General features: G+C 43.9%; 1 protein-coding gene across 1 annotated transcript in view; it reads right to left on the reverse strand.

Annotated features, from left to right (window-relative positions):
* The window catches only part of ankrd50 (ankyrin repeat domain 50), a 31,399-nt gene extending 20,908 nt beyond the window's left edge, over window positions 1-10,491 (reverse strand). The window contains exon 1 of the mRNA XM_076105236.1: window positions 9,986-10,491. Coding sequence (XP_075961351.1) covers window positions 9,986-10,491 — 506 coding nt within the window. The remainder of the gene's footprint in view (window positions 1-9,985) is intronic.
* Between the last annotated feature and the right edge of the window lie 10,108 nt (window positions 10,492-20,599).

The following is a 20,599-nucleotide window of genomic DNA, read 5'->3' on the forward strand; positions in this document are numbered from 1 at the left end:
AAAAGCAGCCCTGTGGCATCCGGCGATAAAACGAACATGATGTAAAGCATTCTCCACCAAGCATGGCATCAATACTCGGCTGAGCACAGTTTAAACGCTACATTAACCTTTTATCAACGCCGAGCTGCAAGCCAGACGTGGAATCTACTTGCTCCAGTGCTAACGTTTAACTTCACACCTAAACGCTCGCTGGAGCTGGATGGCCAACACATGCACGTTTTGTTCTCTGGAGTTATGTTTGTTCTGGCAAGACCTCTGTTACGCTGTGACGGCCACCAACAGTTTCGAAGCAAACCGTAAGACGTCGGTTTGTTAAAAATGTCTCAAGACTCATAAAACTCAACTGGCTGTGATGAAAGGATCTGAGGAATTCATATTAGAGACATTTTAATCTGGCTCGAGGTTCATTTAACATTAAAAAAAGGGGGGGCTGAGAAAATCAATTAATCAAAACTTGATTAGAGGGACGGCTTCAGGGCATCCCAGGTTTTCCACGGGTAGCTGCACATAAACATCGGTCAGCTTCCAGATGACGGGACTCTTCACTACTCTTCTCATATTGCACTGACATTGGTTGTAAGCTTTGTCATAAAACACTAAAATACCGTTTTAATGAGACCTCCCCTGGATGCTCAACAGTCTGTCACTAAGCCTGTGGCTCCAAAGACATTCCCTTTTAAGTATCTTCCGTTTCACCCATAGCTCATTATGCTTCAGCACATAGAGGCAGGGATGGCTGGGGTGAAGGTCTGTGTGCCTTCAGTCCACAGTACAAGGACATCTTCACAGAGACTTCCTCTTCGGTTACTACTGAGAAGTGTCAAAGCCTGACATTACATTAAAGGATTCCCTAAAATGAAGTCAGAAGTGTGATAACACATAATGTTATGTATTAGTTGTAATACCTTTTACCTCACTGCAAAAAGCTGGAAATCAAAGGATTGCTCCTCTATTATTGATGGACTGCTCATTTCAGCAGTAGATGAAATCCTCCAAAACGTAGCTCCCGCTCTAGTGAACATTAACTGCACAGTTCAACTTGTTTTTGCAAAGCTTCTACAAACTTCAGCTTGTAATGAAAACTTTTTTATTCAAAGCAGTTTGAAGCCTCAGCAGGAAAGAAATGCGTGCAACGTGCCTCCAACCTTCACGCTCCGTCGTCATGTTGCTCAGCCTTTCAGTAGCACAGTCAATTACTCCATCAGATGGCTGCAGCCCACCGAGAACCTGCAGTGCCATCTGGGAGCCTTGCCAAAAGGAATGTCCATCCACAGGGGTGACTGTGTGTGTGTGTGTGTGTGTGCGTGTGTCTGAGGCCATGTTGCTTACTGAGACAATCAAATCCACAGTGACAGCAAGTGGGCAAAACAAAGGGACATTCTTCTCTCACAATCCAGCTACTCTCGGGCTGTCAAAGAGTCAAAAGACGAGAACCGCGGACAAAGAAAAGTCCGCGGGATGCCGGGGACGGAGAGAAAATGAGCTCAGGAAAAGCTGATTTAGTTTGCCAGACAAACCTGCAGCATACCTGAGCCAGAGAATTAAAAGTTACTCGGCCACAAGCCGTGCTCTTGGACATTTATACCAACTATTTTGGTTCTCGCTCAAGTGCTCCACATATGACCGAGCTGATGCCAATTTCTATTTAAGACAAGGAAAAAAGGGGGGGGGGGGGGGGGGGGGGTGGGATAAGGGGGATGTGAAATGCATATAATGCACTCCCCATCTGTCGTGTTGTGTTCGCGGCCGTCACTCCCACCACAATGTGCAGAGTGAAGCTTTCAGTGTGACGTTTGGTGAAGATGTCTGGGCCGACGGGGCAGCGCCGGGCACGGAGCCAGCGCCTCGCACATTTACACGGCTCGTTTTATGGAGCGGGCGCACAGTCTGAAATCCACGCCACATACCCAAACACCAGCACATAAACACTGACAGGGATACGGCAGAAGAGAAAACAGAGGGTGAGATGTACGCGTCATGTCCGGCCTCGACACTCCTCTGTTGATGAAGGACCGGCCAACTGGTGAGTGGAGCTTCGGACCGACCGCCACAAAGAGCGACACCGACAAAGCTTTCCACCACGATCGGTAGAAAACCAGAGACGGAGGAAGCCTGCTCAGCATCTTTGCAAAGTCGGGACAGCTTACTGGCATGCAGTTGAAAGATAACAGCTGAATCATGCACCGGCTCAGCCGAAGTGAAAGAGGCAACTATCTTACAGATTCTTCCCTCGTACCTCCTTGTGAGATTCCTACATTATGCATAACACTGCCGCAATCAACTTGTTCAAAGTAATCAGACTGATGAGGACAATAAGAGCGATGTGCTGAGAGCAAATGTTCTAAACAGCCCGGCCCAGACTCTTTAACTGTATTCTCCCCGGTACATCGGCCATATGCTCTCGTTATCATCTCACTCCAGTTGTATCTGATTGGACATAAACTCCAAATCTGAGGCTTCATTACAGTTTTTGCAGAATGGTTATGCGTTGAATAAAGCTTGTTCTTTAAAGCGTTTTCATAAATCACGGGTTTGATGCAGAGTGGTTCCAGAGAGGGAGAGAACAGCCGTTATGTAAGCTGCAGACAGACATATCTACATTCATTTGTGCTGAGAGCCTTTCATTAGATGGATAACCCTCCGAGGACGTCAACCTTGCAGCAGTAAACGAGTTCGTTTTTTTTCTTCTAAAATACAGAAATGGCCATTACAATCATGTGTTCACAACGACTGAGTGGAGAATTGGGCAACGTTTCAAAAAAATCCTTCTCAAGCCTCGAGCTGGAACAAATGCATCACGGTTAGACACAAACAACCTTAAACCATGCCGACATTGTTTTATTAAGTACACAATCGATCAACATCTCTCCTGACATGAAGCCACTCTGCTAATATTTCATATCTCAGTGAGCCGTTTAGCTGTGCGGCTGAAGTTGCAGTTTGGAATTTGTGAAGCTCCAATTCTGACGACTTTCTCTTTGAATGTTTCATCTCCTCTGTTTTTAGCCCCAGTAGCTGCCAATGGGAGTCTGTGTATCCACGCTTTGATCCAGACTTTAACATCTCAACAACTACGGCAAGATGTGTACAGACAGCCAGCAAATGATAAAGTGCCAAACTAAATTATAAAATATATGTCCTGATTTAAATAAGGACTTTGTTCACTCCAGACAAATGTATAAATCAAGGGAGACATTTATGGAAATTGCATCGTATTTGAATTGATACAAAAATAATGATTTCAGCACCAGTACAACAACATTCATGAGGATACCCAGCCCCGCTCTTCAACTCTCAGCCATGTTCCACCTCCGTCGGTCGACGGCAGATTACCTCGCATACTGACATAACATCAGCAAACTCCAATCACTCGTGAACGGTCCTGTAAGTATTTAACAGGAGCTTGTTTCTGCCGTTCTTTAAACATGCTGGACAATGAGAGAATCTGATCTCGGCTTAATGGCTTTGCACAATCAATTCTGCGATGGATGCCGAGCAGACAAAATGCCTCCAGCTGTCTGAGAAAAGGCGTCCTGCAGACTGCGCGGTCAGGGGGAGGAAGAGAGGTGTGTGTGTGTGTGTGTGTGTGTGTGAGCCAAATCTAGGTGACTTACACAAAAACAACAGTTTCTATTAAAAACTAAAGAAGCCCAAACGGTTCCATCACTAATGTCCCTAAAATGAAATCTGAAGTGGATATCTGGTGATCAAAGTCTTGTGATGTTTTTGATTGTAAACACCCTCTCATGGGACTGGTCACACACAGCGATCACATTGTTTTTGTTGGGGGGGGGGGGGATGTTGTCCATCTTGGAATCTGAGTCATTCCCCACCCTTCATTACATCACACCAGACTACTGCTGGCGTCACAAAGTGTGATTCTCTCTCGACTTGCCATTTTAAGTCAACTCAGCTACTTTGTCAACAGGTTGTTTAAAGCATCATATATACGACATTCAGAACATTGATATGATAATAATAACATATACTAGAGTAATGAAGTCTCTCTTCCTCTGTGTGTGTTGTTATTCAAGCTCCTCCTTGCTTTGTTGACATAGTTGGGCCGGCTTTGATTACTTTTAGTGCACGTGAGCATGACCCGCTTCTCTGCACTGCTCTTATACGACGGTTTTTAGCCCCCGTCGTCTGGTTTCACACCGTCTTTTGCCGTAGTTTGTACTGTTAGCGTTGTTAGCACCGTTAGCTACGCCTGCTCGGTCGACGCCATGTTGAGAGCTGCTGAGAGGCAATCAAAATGTCCCCAATCTCTCGTATTGTCCACCTTTAAAATCAAGAGATCTATAAAGTAAAATTCTGTAAAATATATATATTTTTTTTCCATAAGTATTTCAGGACGATTTATTGGTGGAAGTGGGACAGGTATAACATTTACTTGTATTTACATATCACCAGTTTTTGTTTTACTTTGATACAGTCAAAAAAAGAAAAACAGACCAAAATATGTACAAAATTCTAATGAAAAACATAAATTCAGCCTCTTCAATCAGCAGTCAAACGTCTTCACCGTTATAAAGCAGCCTATTAATGATTTGCTAAAGTGTAAACACAGCGCACACTTGGTTTGTGGCCAGCACGGCACACATACCTCGGATAACTATTCCAAACCCCCGAGCTCTTCCCAGCCCAGACGAGGTGTGCATTCCTGGCCAGCTATCCAACGCTGTCAAAGGAATCTGAAATTTCATCCTTTTCAACCCCCCCCCCACCACCACAGTTTGTCTCCGAAACACTCTCTGCTCTCCTCCAGCTCTCCTCACACGCCGTCTTTGTGTGCAAAAAAAGCCTCAGCACATGAATACACACTTTGCACGAGGATTTCAACACGGATAGGTAAACCTACCGCACGGTGTTCAGACTGGCTTTGCATGCAGTGATTCAACAGCTTTCTGGTGACAAAGGGCCCAAGTGTGAGCTGTCTGGCTCAGACACGTTATAATAACATAGCGCTGATACAACGAGACGACCATCAGGAAACAGTCTTTTTATATTTGATAAAAAGCTCTGAAAACACATTTTCTCAGTCGGCTTCTTGATCCAAAACAGACGAATAAATTGTGCCAAAGTCAGAGCAGGACTGAGATTTGGGCTTTCTGTTTGCTGCATTGCTTCTCTCACTGCTTTCAAGAGGGCGGACTCAGTTGGGGGGGAAAAAAGGCGATGTCACAAATATTGTGTCGACCAATCAGAGTTCAGCAGTATTTGAATCAAAATGTGATGAAAGTTGTGGGGTTGTTTGCTTATGTTGTGATCAAACCACACCCACACAGCCCATATGGAGGAGATTATTAGTGTTTAACTCTTCATAAACAACAACTTAAGAGCTTCAGCTTTAACTGTTGCTTATTTAGTAATGAGTATGATATTATTATGAAATATTAGTCGTGTGAGTGGTTCTATTTTCTCTAACGATTTGCTTGCTTCCTTCTGTGATTATAAACTGAATACTTTCTGACTTCTGGTCTGACCAGATACACATTTTAGAGGCTTAGCCTCCTTTCTCTGATCAGAACTTGGGGATTATATTTTAGAGACAAAGTCACAGCCCTCCTTTGCCTTCATGAATGAGTCGAAACTTGCATCATCTCTTCCTCTGCACGCTATCACAGGAGCATGGTCACCATCATACGTGAGCTTCATTTATTGAGTGGGTTAACAACACTGTGAATGACTTATGTTTGCCCACACAAGCATGTAGGCACATCCACAAACAAACCCACACACACACACACACACACACACGCACACACACACAGAGAGGCTGGCTTCAGATTGCTGAGTCATCGTTGCAGCCGCACCAGTACTGCCGTTTCTCCTCATCTGCTCGACTGGAGTTGATGCGTCACACTGGGAGCCATTTCTTTCTAAAACGTGGCCCTAATCTGCAGCGAGTTTTTCCACAGCCGTGCACCACATGAAAGGCGTGAGGCCGCTTTCATTTAGCATCCCTTAACCCCAATAAGCGGAGTCAAAAAGTCAAAAAGTCGACACAAAAGAAAAAGAAAAAACACAAAGCTCCCCCACACACTATAAAAAAATGTCTTGGTTGGTTTTACTTGAAACTGAAATGTGCCCCAATTTGAACTGTGTTCAAAATCAGACTGAAATGTTTTCCACTAAACTCACATTATTAGCAGGCCTCCCTGTTACAGTTAGATCACAAGAGGTCAAGACAAAACATCACTTTTATTTTTATCTCTGGTTTTGCACCTCACGATTCCCAACATTTCCAAGATGCTGTAACTGGAATTCACGTGTCAAAATGTACTGAAACAAAAGCTAGCTGGAAGCCGCTAATGTCTCGTTAAATGACGACTTATAAAAGCCAAACAATCTCCACGTTCACTCGAGGCTACCGCACTAATCAGACTAACGTCACTACTTCTCTCAATTGTCAACGGTTATTTGGAACAAAGCAATACGCAAAGTATTACAGAGTAATGTTTGATGTTGCCACCGCGACCCGACCCCGGATAAGCGGAGGAAAATGGATGGATGGATGTTTGATGTAGCTGACAGAAACTCTTTTCCAAAAACATTTATACCCTGTAAAAAAAAAAAAAGAAATCTGAGCTGCAGCATCAATTTCTTCCGCAGAACCGCTCAGGGAATAAAACACTGCCAACAACCTTCAAATCTCGTTCACAAATTTAAGCCTCGGTCATTCATCATTTCTGAAGTCCGTGCCCTTTACGGAGAAATAGAAACTTGTCCAGCTGCAATTCAAGCTCGACTCATGTTCAGTGGAGAACAGCCCAACAACATAAGGTCACACAAGAACTAAAAGGCGGCTTTGTCCCATCAGCAAAAAAAAAAGAAAAACCTGTTGCCTTTAGTTTGACCTACACGGCTGGGTTAAATCCACCTATTTGAAACCAGCTCTTTTGTCCAGAGGGGAGGGGGGGGGGGGGGGGGGGGGTGAGGCATGTTGGACGGGTGGCTGGTTGCTCAAAAAGTCCCAAATTCATTCAAACTGGAGGACTCCAGTCAAAACGGGGCAGTGGCCTTTGATAAAGCTAAGACAGAGACTAATGAAACAGATGGTACACTACCAGCCAGGTGTCGAGCCCGTCAGAGTGATGGAGATGTGACGCTATATCAGCTTGTTCTGGTAGAACAGAAGCAGGAGAAAGGCAAAGTGAAAGGTGAGACCACCTTTTATCTGCAGAGCTGTGGCCCATGGCCTTTGCTGACGGGCTAATGCATCACATTACTTTTAGTAATATGTGAAATAAAAATGCCTTCTAGTTAGGCTGGGCTGGCTGAAATCAATGTAACAGTATTAGTTGGTTTTATATTAAATATTAAGGCTGTAACTACTGACTTTTACTATTAATCTGTAATTGTTTAATTATTTGATTAATGAATCAATAAACAGTAAAACAAATTCCCAATCACAGGTTCATGTAGCCCATGGTGACATCTTTAAATTAATATATATAACATCAATCAACATGGCCATCACTGACTGTTGGAGCCATTTCACAGCTGGCCAATGAGGGGTGCTGTGGGCGGGACATAGCAGTCTGATGAAGGGTAGACTCATTTGTTACAGGTGTGTAGCACGGCGAGGTCCATGAGTGGGTGGCGTACTTTTGTTAAAGCTTATCAATAGATATGTATATGTGACTTGAAAGTTTTGGCTTTTATAAAAAAATGTTGGTGACAACAAAGGACAAAGAGGCAACGGAAGCATCATGTGATCTACACCGGAGCCACTGAGCAAAACAAACAAGCATCAACACTGAAGACTAAGAAAACCTAAATATATCCACATGTAAGAAGCTGGAACCAGTAGATTTGTTTTAGTGCATCAGTGCATACAAAATGTGAAGATAATTGATTGATAGTAATATTAAAATGTCTGTGCTTGCAGACGTTCAGATGGGGAGAGCAGTGATGGCGCTGCACAGAGTGGACGTAGAACCGTGTCTGAACCGGTTTCAATGTATTAACACAAGACTGGTGATTACTATCAACAAACAGACTTGTTTGTCTTTGACCAGGCTAGAGAATTTGACGGGGCCTCTTGCATTCACTCACTAGCTTACATCTAAAATCACAGCTGGAAGGGGGCTTGGGGGGGGCAAACATCTGTGTTAAACAAGGCCCTCTTATTGAGTGAAGCACAGGCCACAGTCTGACCAACCCTCTGTGAATGTTTTATCCCTGATGGAAGTTAGTGGTCATCATGTTTGAATAACAATAAAGTTTTACACCCTTCCGTTTCTTGCTCCGTTTTTATTTTGTATGTCACCGTCAGACAACAATCTTGGCTTCCTGAAGCCAGATAGCATCTAGTACAACGGGGGAGTCGCTGTGATTATTTGTGTGCTTTGACGGCGCTTGGAACGCTTTTACACCTGAGATGCCGATAAGGCACAAGAGCCTATTTGGCCCACAAACAAAAACAGGCTGTGACGATAAGCGTCGTTGTTGTCCGAGTGCGACGGAAGCAAACGGGACCGTTCAGCTCCACACGGAGCGAGAGCCGAAGTGAGAAGTCCGTCCCAGCTGGGTTCGTCTCCGTTTATGTCCCCGTGATAACCTGCCTTTTTTTAATCTGGGAGGGTCAAACCGAAGTCACAGTCATCGGTAGAGGCTGTGTGATTACAAGCAGATGACAAGAGGAGCGCTCACTTCTGAGGGAACGAGTGTGTAAAAGTGCGTGGGCTGAGCTGTTGACTCTGGTGAGCGTTTAAAAAAAAAAAAATGATTTACCTTTGCTGAACGTTTGACCTACTTCTCCCCCCCTGTGTGTGATGTTGAGATGGTGGAATAAGCATGACCAGATGGCCAGACAAGAAGCGTGCGTGTGTGTGTGTGTGTGTGTGTGTGTCAGTGCTGCATTCCAGCCGGTGTTGCACAAAATGCGCGACCTATTCGGTGTAGACGAGTCGTGCGAGGAGCCCGCATACACACATGCAGCTCCTTTCAAAGCCGTCTTGCCTACAACAACAGTCCATCTTGCTCGTGTTACATGCCCGGGCAGGCGGCCGGTCCAAGTCCACCGGCTTACTGTACTTCAGTTTCACACGTGCACTTCATCTTTTCTGCAGTGCAGTCACTCGGGTTCAGTCGAGTCAGTCAGCGAGTCCGTCGCAGTTCAAAAGCTCCTTCCCTCGAGAGTCTCCGGCCACCTGAGCTCGGCTGCAACTTAAAAACATCTGACCCGAGCGGGGACAGTCCCACCCGGCATGGCACAGCAGGGGGCGGGGGGCAACAAAACCGTGACATCAAATAAGTGGAGGGGCTGCTGAGGCGGGGCTATGCGACGAGTGTGAGCAGTCAGGGGAGAAAAGGGGAGGGGGGGAGGGGTGCATCAGGGTCAGGAGGTGGAGGGGGAAGGGAGGGGGAGGGGCTGGCTCTGCATTTCACATTTCTAGGCAAATTCCTAGATTTCAAAGTTTACCTGGAACCACCAGAGGATGAAATGTGTTCTTCTTTCAGATGTTACTGACAATCCTGTACAACCAGCGTGTGCCACTGCAGGGCTGCAACAATATGTTGTCTGTATCAGCAATTCACCAGATACTTTGTTTGGATTTTTCAATTATTCATTCAACCAATGTTAGAAAATAGAGAGCTTGTTTTGTCCAAACGACAAAACAAAAGTCAAAGATATTCAGTAAATAATGATACAAAATTGAGAAAAGCACCAAATGCTCATAATTGAAAACCAATTGTGTGGTAGTTTTGCTTGATAACTGCATCAAACAATGGATTGCCAAGATTGTTCTCAATCAATCCTCCACTGATTGACTACACATCAGCCAGAACTTCATGGATCAGTTCCTTCTGTCTCACAGCGGGCCGATCGGTGAAATAATTCCTCTGTAGTTGATGGTAAGTAGCAGGAAAACAGAAAGAGGGCTGTATTTGTGTATTTGTGTATTTGTGTGTGTGTGTGTGTGTCTGTGTGTGTGTGTGTGTGTATGTGTGTGTGTGTGTGCTTGTTCGTCCTTACCTCTTGAAAGCCTCCGTGGGGTTCCTCTCACACTCTCCGGGCTGTAAAGTGCTCTGCACAGCCGGGTCGCGCACCTTCTCCTCGTATCCCGGCACCAGCCCGCTGCGGCAGATCTGAGCCACCAGACCTCGGATGAACCCGCCGACGCACAGCGTGTCCGAGTCGTCCGCCCGGCAGAAGTGGAACGCCAGGCCCTGCTGCTGCAGGCCCCGGTGCGTTCCCTGGGCCGACGCGGGCCACAGCAGCTCCGTGCACAGTGCGGTTTTCCCGCTTCCCGGCCCCCCCACCAGCAACACTCCCCAGGAGCTACCTGACTTGGTGGATCCCGCTGTCAGGGTGCCGGGGTTGGACGCACCCCCGCCGGGCGTCAGCGGCGGCTGCTTACTGGGAGTGCTGGTCACTCCGCTGAGGCTGTTGGTTTTCTCCTGGAGGCAATGCTGGATCTTGTGGAAGACCCACTCCCGGCAGTAAAAGCGCTTCCCCTGCAACAAACTGGTTTGGGCCATTTTGATCTGGTGCTGCTGTTCCACCTATTCCTCCTCTTCATAGGGGTCCCTGCGCTCCGACCCTCACATTTTCAACTCCAACAAAGGTCGGCGGTAAATTCGAACATCCATGTTGACGGCTGAAAAAAAACGTGCCTCTCAGAAAGCAGGTTGCAGTCTAGCGGTCCGTGGCGTTGACGTTAAGGAGACGCCGGAGTGAAGGAGGAAGCAGAGCCGCTGCAGATGGCAGGGAAAGCAGCCGAGCTATGACGGGATACAGAAAAATCTGGGTCAAAATAAAAAATGGAAATCAAAACTGAGGCTCAAACCATAGATTTTCCACCAACTTTTTCCACAGCTTTCCCACTGGTTGAACTGAGTGCTCCTTGTTATTATGAGTGTGTTGCTTTAGCATGGCGCTGGGCATGGCAGGGCACCCGGCTCTTGAGTGCATCCACTGGCGAACTCAAGCCACCGCCGCTTGATACAATTAGCCATGGGAGTTGCTGATATATTTCCGCTCATGCATTTCAGATGCGACCGGGGGTGACCAAAGCGTGTTTCCATTACATTAACACGGAGGGGACTTGCCAGCGTAGAGTCAATTTCTCCAATAACATACTAAGACTGGCTCTTTTCCTGGAAAACAAGAGACAGAAATAAAGGCTAAATTAGGACACATTTCAAACAGAAATTAAAGCTTCACGCACAATTACCCATCCTGCCCAAGGAGATTGTTTAGATATGATTTACAGTCTAGGAGGCAAATGTGCACATTTATCAGCTTTAAAAGCATATCCCATACAAGCGGCAACAGTTTGCACAATATTGTTATGGATATTTTCCAAACCCACAAAGAAGGGTAAACTTCCTGCAGCTACAGAAAGGTAGGTACTGTCAGTTTTTTTCCTTTTTTCTCCTCTGTGCTTTCATCTTCCTCAACCCACACCAGCTGCCTGCCCTGCAACTAAATTCTTGGCAGGGGTTCGTCCAGTTTCTCTAGTCTATCCACTGATCCCCCCCCCCCCCCTCCCTCCCTCCTCCTCCTCCTCCTCCTTCCTTCCTATGTGGCTTTAAATCCCAACACAGTCCACATCCGTCCTGAACTGTAAGGGGTGGTGGTGAGGGACCCCCTCTCCTGCATTTACAGGGGTCGTTTGCATGGAAGGTAACCCCACCTCAGGCTCTAACAGCAACTAGAAAGCTCAGCTGAATCCAGAGTGAGAGTCTTGGATTGGGAACGGGGTTAAGTGCCACGATGATGGATCTCTTTTAAAAAATAAAAATAAAAATAAAAAGGAGATGAAATTTAAGCATCCCGTGATTTGATTTCTGATGATTTTTTCATTTTTTTGGGCTAACTGCAGTTTAACCGCCTTCATCACAGTCTACTACTGCTTCTCTACACTGGAGCTAATGCAAAATATTACCCAGCGTCTACAGCCAAGAAAACGCGCACACACACACACGCTGGTTACTTTGTAACGCTGCCAAATAACAACACGGGCTGAGATATATGTCCACCTTTCTGTGTGTTAGTATTTCCTGAGGCGCTCCCTGCCTCGCAACACAAAGCTCACCACATTAATATGACACACATCAAAAAGGGTCAGTGGTGTTTTGAGGCGAAAAGGCGACGGCGACACACACACACACACACACACACACACACACACACACACACACACACACACACACACACACACACACACACACACACACACACACACACACACACACACACACACACACACACACACACACACACACACACACACACACACACAAAAAAATCAATGAGAGCAAACGACATGAATTCACTCCGGTGAATAGAACATCAGCACAAGTCTTTTGTATGGCCGCACAAACCTCACCCATTTCAGATGGGATACAGTTTACACCTATGGGGGCTTTAAAAAAAAAAAAAACAGTCCAGACTAGCTAACAGTTGCGTGCTTTTAAGAGAAAACCCATCAAAAAATGAACGACTACGGCCTGCCGTGTCCAAAACTGTTCCTTAAACTTCAATGTAGCCAATTGTGGAGCGTTTCACTGTTTTCGCTACAGTTTCAGATATCTCTCTCTCAGCCCCCCAAACGGTTTTCCTCTCACCTCTTGCCGATTCCTCCTGGTGTTTTGGGGGGGGGGGGGGGGGGGGGTTGCCTTTCCGTGTCCGTAGTCTACACCCTTTCTGTCCACGTTAAAACCAAACGCTTCACGTGAACCATTCGACGGTTTCCTCCGGTGCAATTCAAAGCCCAAATGTCTGCATTTGAGCGACGCTCGTGTCTTTTCTTTGAGTCGGTCTCTTTTTTCCCGTCGGTGTCGGCTCCTCCTGCTGCCCGACACAAGCTCCACAGCGAGCCGACTGACTCCCCGCCTCCAAACGCTCTACATCCCTCTCCACTGCATGCACAGCACACGCGCTCCAATGGGCGACGCGGGGTCTTCTGGGACTTGGAGTTTTACCCTCTAGTCGCCATTTATTAAATAGAATAAGGGCGATACAATATTGGGTTTATTAAAAGTGAAGTAAAGATAAACTGCAAATTATTATGTATTATTATCTTCCCATACGTATGTTTAGATAGTCACAAGTATTCAAATTCATTCAGTTTCTCTTTGCGTTGGCATTTTCGAGAATTTAGTTCATGAATGTTTGTTTTTCATCAAAAAATACTTTATTAATTTTCAAAATGTATTTTACATTAATAAATACTGCAAAACAATTTGTTTCCAAAATACATGCACGGCAGAAGTCTTCTGTTGTGGCTGATATGACATTATGACATTTAGGCAGGTGTGCTCTCTACAGAGTCCAATTACACCCTATAGTAAAAACACAAGAAAACAAGGCAACTAATCTTTTTACTTCAGTTGTCTGTTTTTTAAAGACATTAAAAAAAAAATTCAAAATACAACACGTAGGATACACATTTTTCAACAAACGGCACTGACTGTTTGATGTGTTTTAATATTTTTTATTGCTGTTTTTTTTGTTTGCCCATTTTACCCAGGTCTCCCTGCAGAGCAGCATCCACACGGAGTAGTTTATCTTGGTGAAATGAAGTAAATCGATCAAACTGACTAGTCTCATAACATTTCTCTGTCCTTGTCCCTCCTCATTCTCAAAGAAAATATAAAATCCTGCCATGAAAACAAATTTATTAAAAGAAGCATCAAAACAACTTCGACAGACTTTGAAAAAAAGACAAGAAATATAAAGTATAAGGATGAATGAAATCCCAACCATGATTAGTATGTGACATGGTGGCTCAAATATGTGGTTTGTTTTTCACACACACACACACACACACACACACACACACACACACATACACACACACACACACACACACACACACACACACAGAGGCATATTTTAAGATTTACCACACACACACTCACTCATTGTAACTGCCAGCATAAGTCGGCATAAGATGCAATAGTTTCTTCTTACAGAACGTGATGTACAAGTTGTTGCCTCCATGTTTTCCTTCTGCCCGATGCTTTTCATTTCGGGACATCCTGTGCATTTGCAACATCTGGCCGTGGCTGTTGATGAATGGGCTCAAACAGCAGCAGAGATTGATAATGCAGCAAAGGACAGCCGAGCAAGAGCCTCGACTCTTAATCAATAATATCTTGTAGCCAACAGAATGGTGGCTCGCACAAAGTTATCATTTAAACATTGCCACAGGTAGCATGCACTGCATACAGGAGCAGCATTTACTGCTGATGAATCCCCTTATTCATACTTAGGTATGTATGTTTATGGATATGATGGAAAATAATGAATTAAGTATTAATTTGGAGTAAAAACATTTCCAGGTTGTTCTTTTCCACGGGCCAACCGTTAACTGTGTTTCAAGTCCTCGCAGCTGACGAGCCAGATGTTGTCATAGTTCAACGTAAGTGAGCAGCAGACGGCTGTGTGTTTGGGAATTCTATTTAGGCAAGGCAAGGCAAGTTTATTTGTATAGCACATTTCAACAACAAGGTAATTCAAAGTGCTTCACATAAAACCATTAAAAGCATCAAAACATAAGGCAAAAGAAAAGGAGATTTAAAAACAATTAAGAACATTCATTGAAACAATAAAAACAGTGTAAGAAATGAAATACCGTAGTAAAATGCAGAAATGCAGGAAATTGATTAATATATTAATTGAATGTGGTTCAATTAAAGGCAGCATCAAACAGAAAAGTCTTCAATCTTGATTTAAAGGAGCTGACGGTCTCAGCAGACCTGCAGCTTTCTGGGACTTTGTTCCAGATGTGTGGAGCAGAAAAACTGAACGCTGCTTCTCCATGTTTAGTTCTGACTCTGGGAACAGAAAGTAGACCGGCCCCAGACGACCTAAGGGGTCGGGATGGTTCATAAGGTAGCAGAAGATCAGAGATGTATTTTGGCCCTAAACCATTCAGTGCTTTATAAACCAACAGCAGGATTTTAAAGTAAATTCTTTGTTTGACAGGAAGCCAGTGCAAAGACCTCAGAACTGGAGTGATGTGATCCACCCTCCTGGTCTTAGTGAGGACTCGAGCTGCAGCGTTCTGAATCAGCTGCAGCTTTCTGACTGACTTTTTACAGAGACCTTAATTTAGACGATAAATTAAGGAGCCTTGCCACTATTTTGCAGTCTGAATATGAAGGCTGGTAATATATGTTTCAGTTGGCAATGTTAATAGACTGGTTCGGATTTATTCTGAAATGAGAAATAAAAGCAAAAACAGAAGCTCATGTCCTTTTTCTTTCTGGTTGTGTTTCATAAGAGCCCGACCTGAAACAAAAACAGCTTGTTTTGTTTTTTTGATTCAAGGTAAATAACACTTTGACCTACGCTTTGCTGTGTTTATTAAAGGAATACTTCACCCACAAAACGAACATTAGTATGATCATTCACTCACATTGTGTTACCTTGAATTATTGAAGAAAAGGTCTCCGGTGAATAAAATGAAGAAAAGTCTTGATGAAGTGAATTAAATGGGTGCTGCGTTTCACAACATCCCTTTACAAGCTCTCAGTCAACTCATATATATATACGTATATATGCGTTAAACGTGACCTCCATTTACTTCAATTCATCAAGACTTCACCCTGTGGAAGAAAAACAACACTTTCCTCAAGAATTCAAGGTAACGCAGGATGAGTAATTGATATACAAATGGTCATTGTGCGGGTGAAGTATTACTTTCTGCTGCAGCACAAAATGTAATTTGTTACATAAGCAACTTTAGAAATGAAATAGTGCAAGTCGTTGCAGAAATATGAGATTTTTTTCCCCTCTTACCCTCCAGCAGGGATGCACATGGGGCTTACAGGTTGATGTGTTTTGATCTAACGGGAGGCTGCTGATCTTACAACTTATTTATCACTCCCCGAGGAAGGACTTCTGGGACTTTCTCTTTGAGGTGCAGCTGCAGTGGGTTCTTATAACTGACAGTGTTGCCGACTGATGCCGTCGGTGCTTACATGAAGATAACCCACTCTTGTGTTGAAGTCGGTTTCCACTTCAAACAGTGTTTCCCGTAGTGCTGCCCTCCGTGTTTGGCTTTTATTCAGGCTAACATTAAGGGTCATAGTTAGGCGACGCAGAGATGATTTGGGTAGGGTTAATGTGAGGCTAGACACAAATTCATTTGGAAACAGAGTGTGACTCAAAACCTGACAAAGGACAAAGGAAGTAATCCCATGGAGTACAAGCTGGTAGTGACTGCAGCAGTGCTGCACTTTTCATGGTTGTGTTTAGGTACTCACAACACTTAAAGTTAACAATTTGGTTACGGTTAAGGAAAGATCACGGTTCTGGTTTAATCCTGAAAAATCTACAGTGACTTGCGTGTTTGGATACATTTGACCAAAACCGGCAGTGTTTTTCAGCTTAAAAGTAACCACAGTGTTGATGCAAAGCCCGGTCTCTGGTGTCAAAGTAGACCCAACATCCACCTCGACCAACTCGCTGTGACTCTGGTCAAACATGCAGCACTTTTACAGTCATTTAGCAGACGCTTTTATCCAAAGCGACTTACAATAAGTGTATTCAACATCGGTTTTCGAGAGAACTAGTCACCAGAAGTCATAAGTGCATCTCCTTTCTTCAAACGAGCATCTAAGAGCATAAACCAGAGCCAACGTACAGTGCAGAAACAAACGAATGCAATAAGTGCCACAAACTAATATGAATACAATAAGTGCAATAAGCTAGTATACTAGTATACTAGTATACACTTCATTCATTCAAAACAAATGTTGCCTTTTAACAGGTCATACATGTAACGTCCAGGAGACAGGGTTGCACAGCCTGCCTCACTGACAGAGTGAGCAAATTGTCAAACTGTGATGACGTTGTTTGATGAAGCAGAATGACATTGACTCAGTGAGAAGTGAGTGGGATTTACGCAACTCACCAGCAGGTCAGGGTTGGGTTTGCAGAAGGAAAAGATGCGGAGGACTCTTTGTGTGGTATCAAGATAACACAGAATCCAAGTGTTTAAAGCCTGCAACAGTTATTTATTATGACCGACAGATGCAGCACGGCTGGAATCCCAACCAGGCAGCTAGGGGCCCCTCTTTGTCGCGAGTTATTTTAGGTTATTATTGTGCTCACATGGTGCACATTCCTAAATATAGGGACAGCAGGCGCCCCAACAATTTAATCTAGCCATAATATGCATGCACACGAGTACAGTGCACGTTGTCACTAAAACAGTTCATTTTAAAATGCTCCTTCCTTTAAGTTGGCCAAAAAATGCATTTGCCAATTTCCATCTCTAAAAGATGTGGACACAAGTTCCAGAGAAACTGCAAGCCAAACACTATCTGAAAACCCAACAGCAATACGCATCAGTTTGATAAAGTCCCTGTAAACACATTCATTACTGAGTTCCACAAACACATTCAAAGCCCCGTATTGGAATATTTCAGGACAATTATAATGATCTTTTTGTGAGCTTCATCGAAGAGCAAAATAAGCACTCCTCCGAGATAATAACAGTGTTGGAAAAACACACTATTAGAACAACAGTGGGAAGCCTGCTGATTGCGGGAAACAAAACTCTCTCTATACTCACCACTCAGCTGTCAATTCTGCTACAAATCAAGCATGATTCTCTGCAGTGTTTTAAACAGTTTATATTACACCAAGAACTCCATTACTATGTAAACGTCCCTCACTGAATACTTGTAGACATCGGTGTCCATTTAGTTTCTGTTCTGTCGGATGGGTAACCTGTTGTGTTGGTGTTACCGTGCAGGGCGGGGAGCGTGGAGATGCCCCCTGTGGGTGCAGAGAGGAGACAAACAACGGCCCTCCACCGATCGACCTTACATGATACTTCATCTGCTAATCCCTCCTCCTCCACAACTAAGCAAGAGACAGACAGGAGGAAGACGGACTGTCTGGGTCTAGTATTTCACCTCTTATTCAAGGTAATGAAACGGCTCCAGCTAATGGATATGTTCATCATCGATTAATCTGGCGATCCCATAATGTTTTATTAATGCTATTTTCAGGACAAAATTTCATATTGTCCGCTACTTTGGTTTATGAAAAACCCTTGCAAAACTAACGGCATTCCCATCAGCTTAAACTTTACTTTTTGTTTGGTGCTAATAAGCAATGGTCAACATGCTAAGATGGTTTTAGTGGTAAACATCACATGCTAAACTACAGTGACCAGACGTCCTGGTTGTCCCGAGTCCTGACAAATAACTGTAAAACACTGGAATCTACCGGTTTCCACTGGTTTCCATAAGGGCTTACATGTGTGCATAAATGAAGGTGTGGTATACTTGAGGGTCCTGATTTGGGAGTTTGAAAAAAAATGCTGAACACCAACGTGTTAGCGTGGTCATTGTGCAGCATTTAGCCTCACAGAGCTGCTAGCACAGCTGTAGACTCTTAGTCTCGGTTTACTCAGCACTATAACTTGTACTATATATTTATATTTAGAGACATCAATCTTCTATGAATAGGAATGAACCATTTAGTCGTTGGCCTACAGTAGTACAGGCATATAATTGTACCACGTTGCGCACAAACAGTGCTCAGCAAGACACAAGTATTCTCTCCAATCTGCCTCCCATTCCAGTATCAGCAGGAGACAATTGCAACGGCGCATCCAATTGTTTATCCACTCACGCCGCTCCCACCAATCTGCCAAATTCACATAATTGCAGTCATTTCTGACGACTAAATACCAACTGGTCCAAGTCGTAGTCCTCGGGACGCTGGATCAGCATGAGCCCGCCATGATTGTTTCCTCTTTTGTGAATATTCAGAAATACTCTCCACCTTGTTATTAACAGCATTTGGTGATTGGGGTTTGGCTCGGGGACACTAGGTTTGCTTAAGTAAATAGAGTGGGACTGGTCCATGTCCTCACTGTTTTGTGTCTCTTCTTCTCGCTGACTTGGCTGCAGCACCAGAGTGGTGTAGTGAAGGCCTATGGAAGGCAGTTAATGGGGTTATTTTTGAATGAATGAAGCTAGGGCTCAACTAAGTTGTTGTTGCTATTAATCAGCTTATTAGCATAAAGGGCGCTGTGATGTGTAAAAGCTTTGGGGAAGAAGTCTGTGCTTATGTTCGTGAAACAGTATCCATGACATTACTTTTGCAATCTAGTCGTGTTCAACATCTTACTGCTTATATTTGCTTCACACAAAAGGATAGTTGTTGACTGTGGTTAACAAGGCTAATGCTGTGTTATAGATAACGGCTCATATTGGGTGTTGCACATTGTTTACAGTGGCAGAGCCCAGTAAATAGAAGTGGTTGAAGGAGGCAGCTAAAGGAAGCTTTGTTGTGAAGCTGGTTTCAAAGCAGCAGCCAACCAACAGCTGAATAAAGATGAGTGAAACTTCCAGCAACCAGTGCTCGCACACAACATCCAAAACTATATGTGTTTCTGTATCTTTTGTAAGAAACCTTGCACTTCTGTCATGGAAAACTATATAGCATATTTTGTGAATTGGGTGGGTTTTTAAAATGCTTACTAATACGACGCCATAATTTGGTACCAAAATACTTTTTCCATACTTGTACTTTGTATTTTTCTTCCTTTCTTCCGACATAAGAAGTCAAAGCTCTGTTTAATGTCGTGTTAACACAAGCAGCCATACAAGAAACGTGCCCAAATAAAATACATGTAGTGTATAATTGTCGAAATTATGACTTAATTTAGAAACTGTTTGATAAAAGAGTATGTTAAGAAGAGTAGGAATAAAGCAATCAATGCCAACGTTTTGGGATTGTTCCATACTGGGTGCTAGTCACAGTCACATAACAAAAAAGCGGCAAGTTTGATAGCCAACCCTCTGCAGAATATAAGATTCAGTAAAGGAAAAGGCACAAAGAATCCAGACACTACATTATAGCTCCTGAACTTCATTGGAACGAACAAGCAACTCCTCAATCTTATCTGGTCTTAAAGGGCCGGTGTGTAGGATTCTGCATCCTAGCAGTGAGGTTGCAGATTGCAACTAACTGAAACTTCTCCCGTATACCAAGCGTGAAGGAGAACTGCGGTGGCCGACGCAAAAACAGGAACAGCTCTCTCCAGAGCAAGTGTTTGGTTTGTCCGCTCTGGGCTACTGTAGAAAGATGGCGAGGACCCGCTCTGTATGTAGATATAAACTGCTCATCCTAAGGTAACGAAAACACAACGATTTATATTACCATTTCTGCCAATAGACCCCCTCTAAATGCTACACACTATACCTTTAATGGCTAACTGGGGAAAGGGTAGAGATCAAATGACATGTTCAACTGAGTGAGCAAAGTAATAAGCATAATAATAACACTTTCAGTAAGTCACTTAATTGTCAATAAAAACAAATAGTTGTAATATTTAAATACAATTCAAAAATAAATAATAGATAAGTAATAAGTAATTAAACAAATTAAACACCACACCGGAGGACGTAACTGTGTTTGTGCGTGCGTGCGTGTGAATACATTTGAGAGACAGTGTGTGTGTGTGTGTGTGTGTGTGTCCTGATATGGCGTTTCATTTGATGTAGCTGAGACTACAATGAGGTGATACGGTTGGGGGAGGGGGGGAGACATGTTTTTTGGTTTCAGCCACCACCTCTCAAAGTGTCCTCACAGGTCCCTGCAGAACAAATA

The sequence above is a fragment of the Anarhichas minor genome, unplaced genomic scaffold, assembly GCF_050575085.1.
Source record: "Anarhichas minor isolate MPS153535 unplaced genomic scaffold, ASM5057508v1 ptg000031l, whole genome shotgun sequence".
Taxonomy (NCBI): Eukaryota; Metazoa; Chordata; class Actinopteri; order Perciformes; family Anarhichadidae; genus Anarhichas; species Anarhichas minor.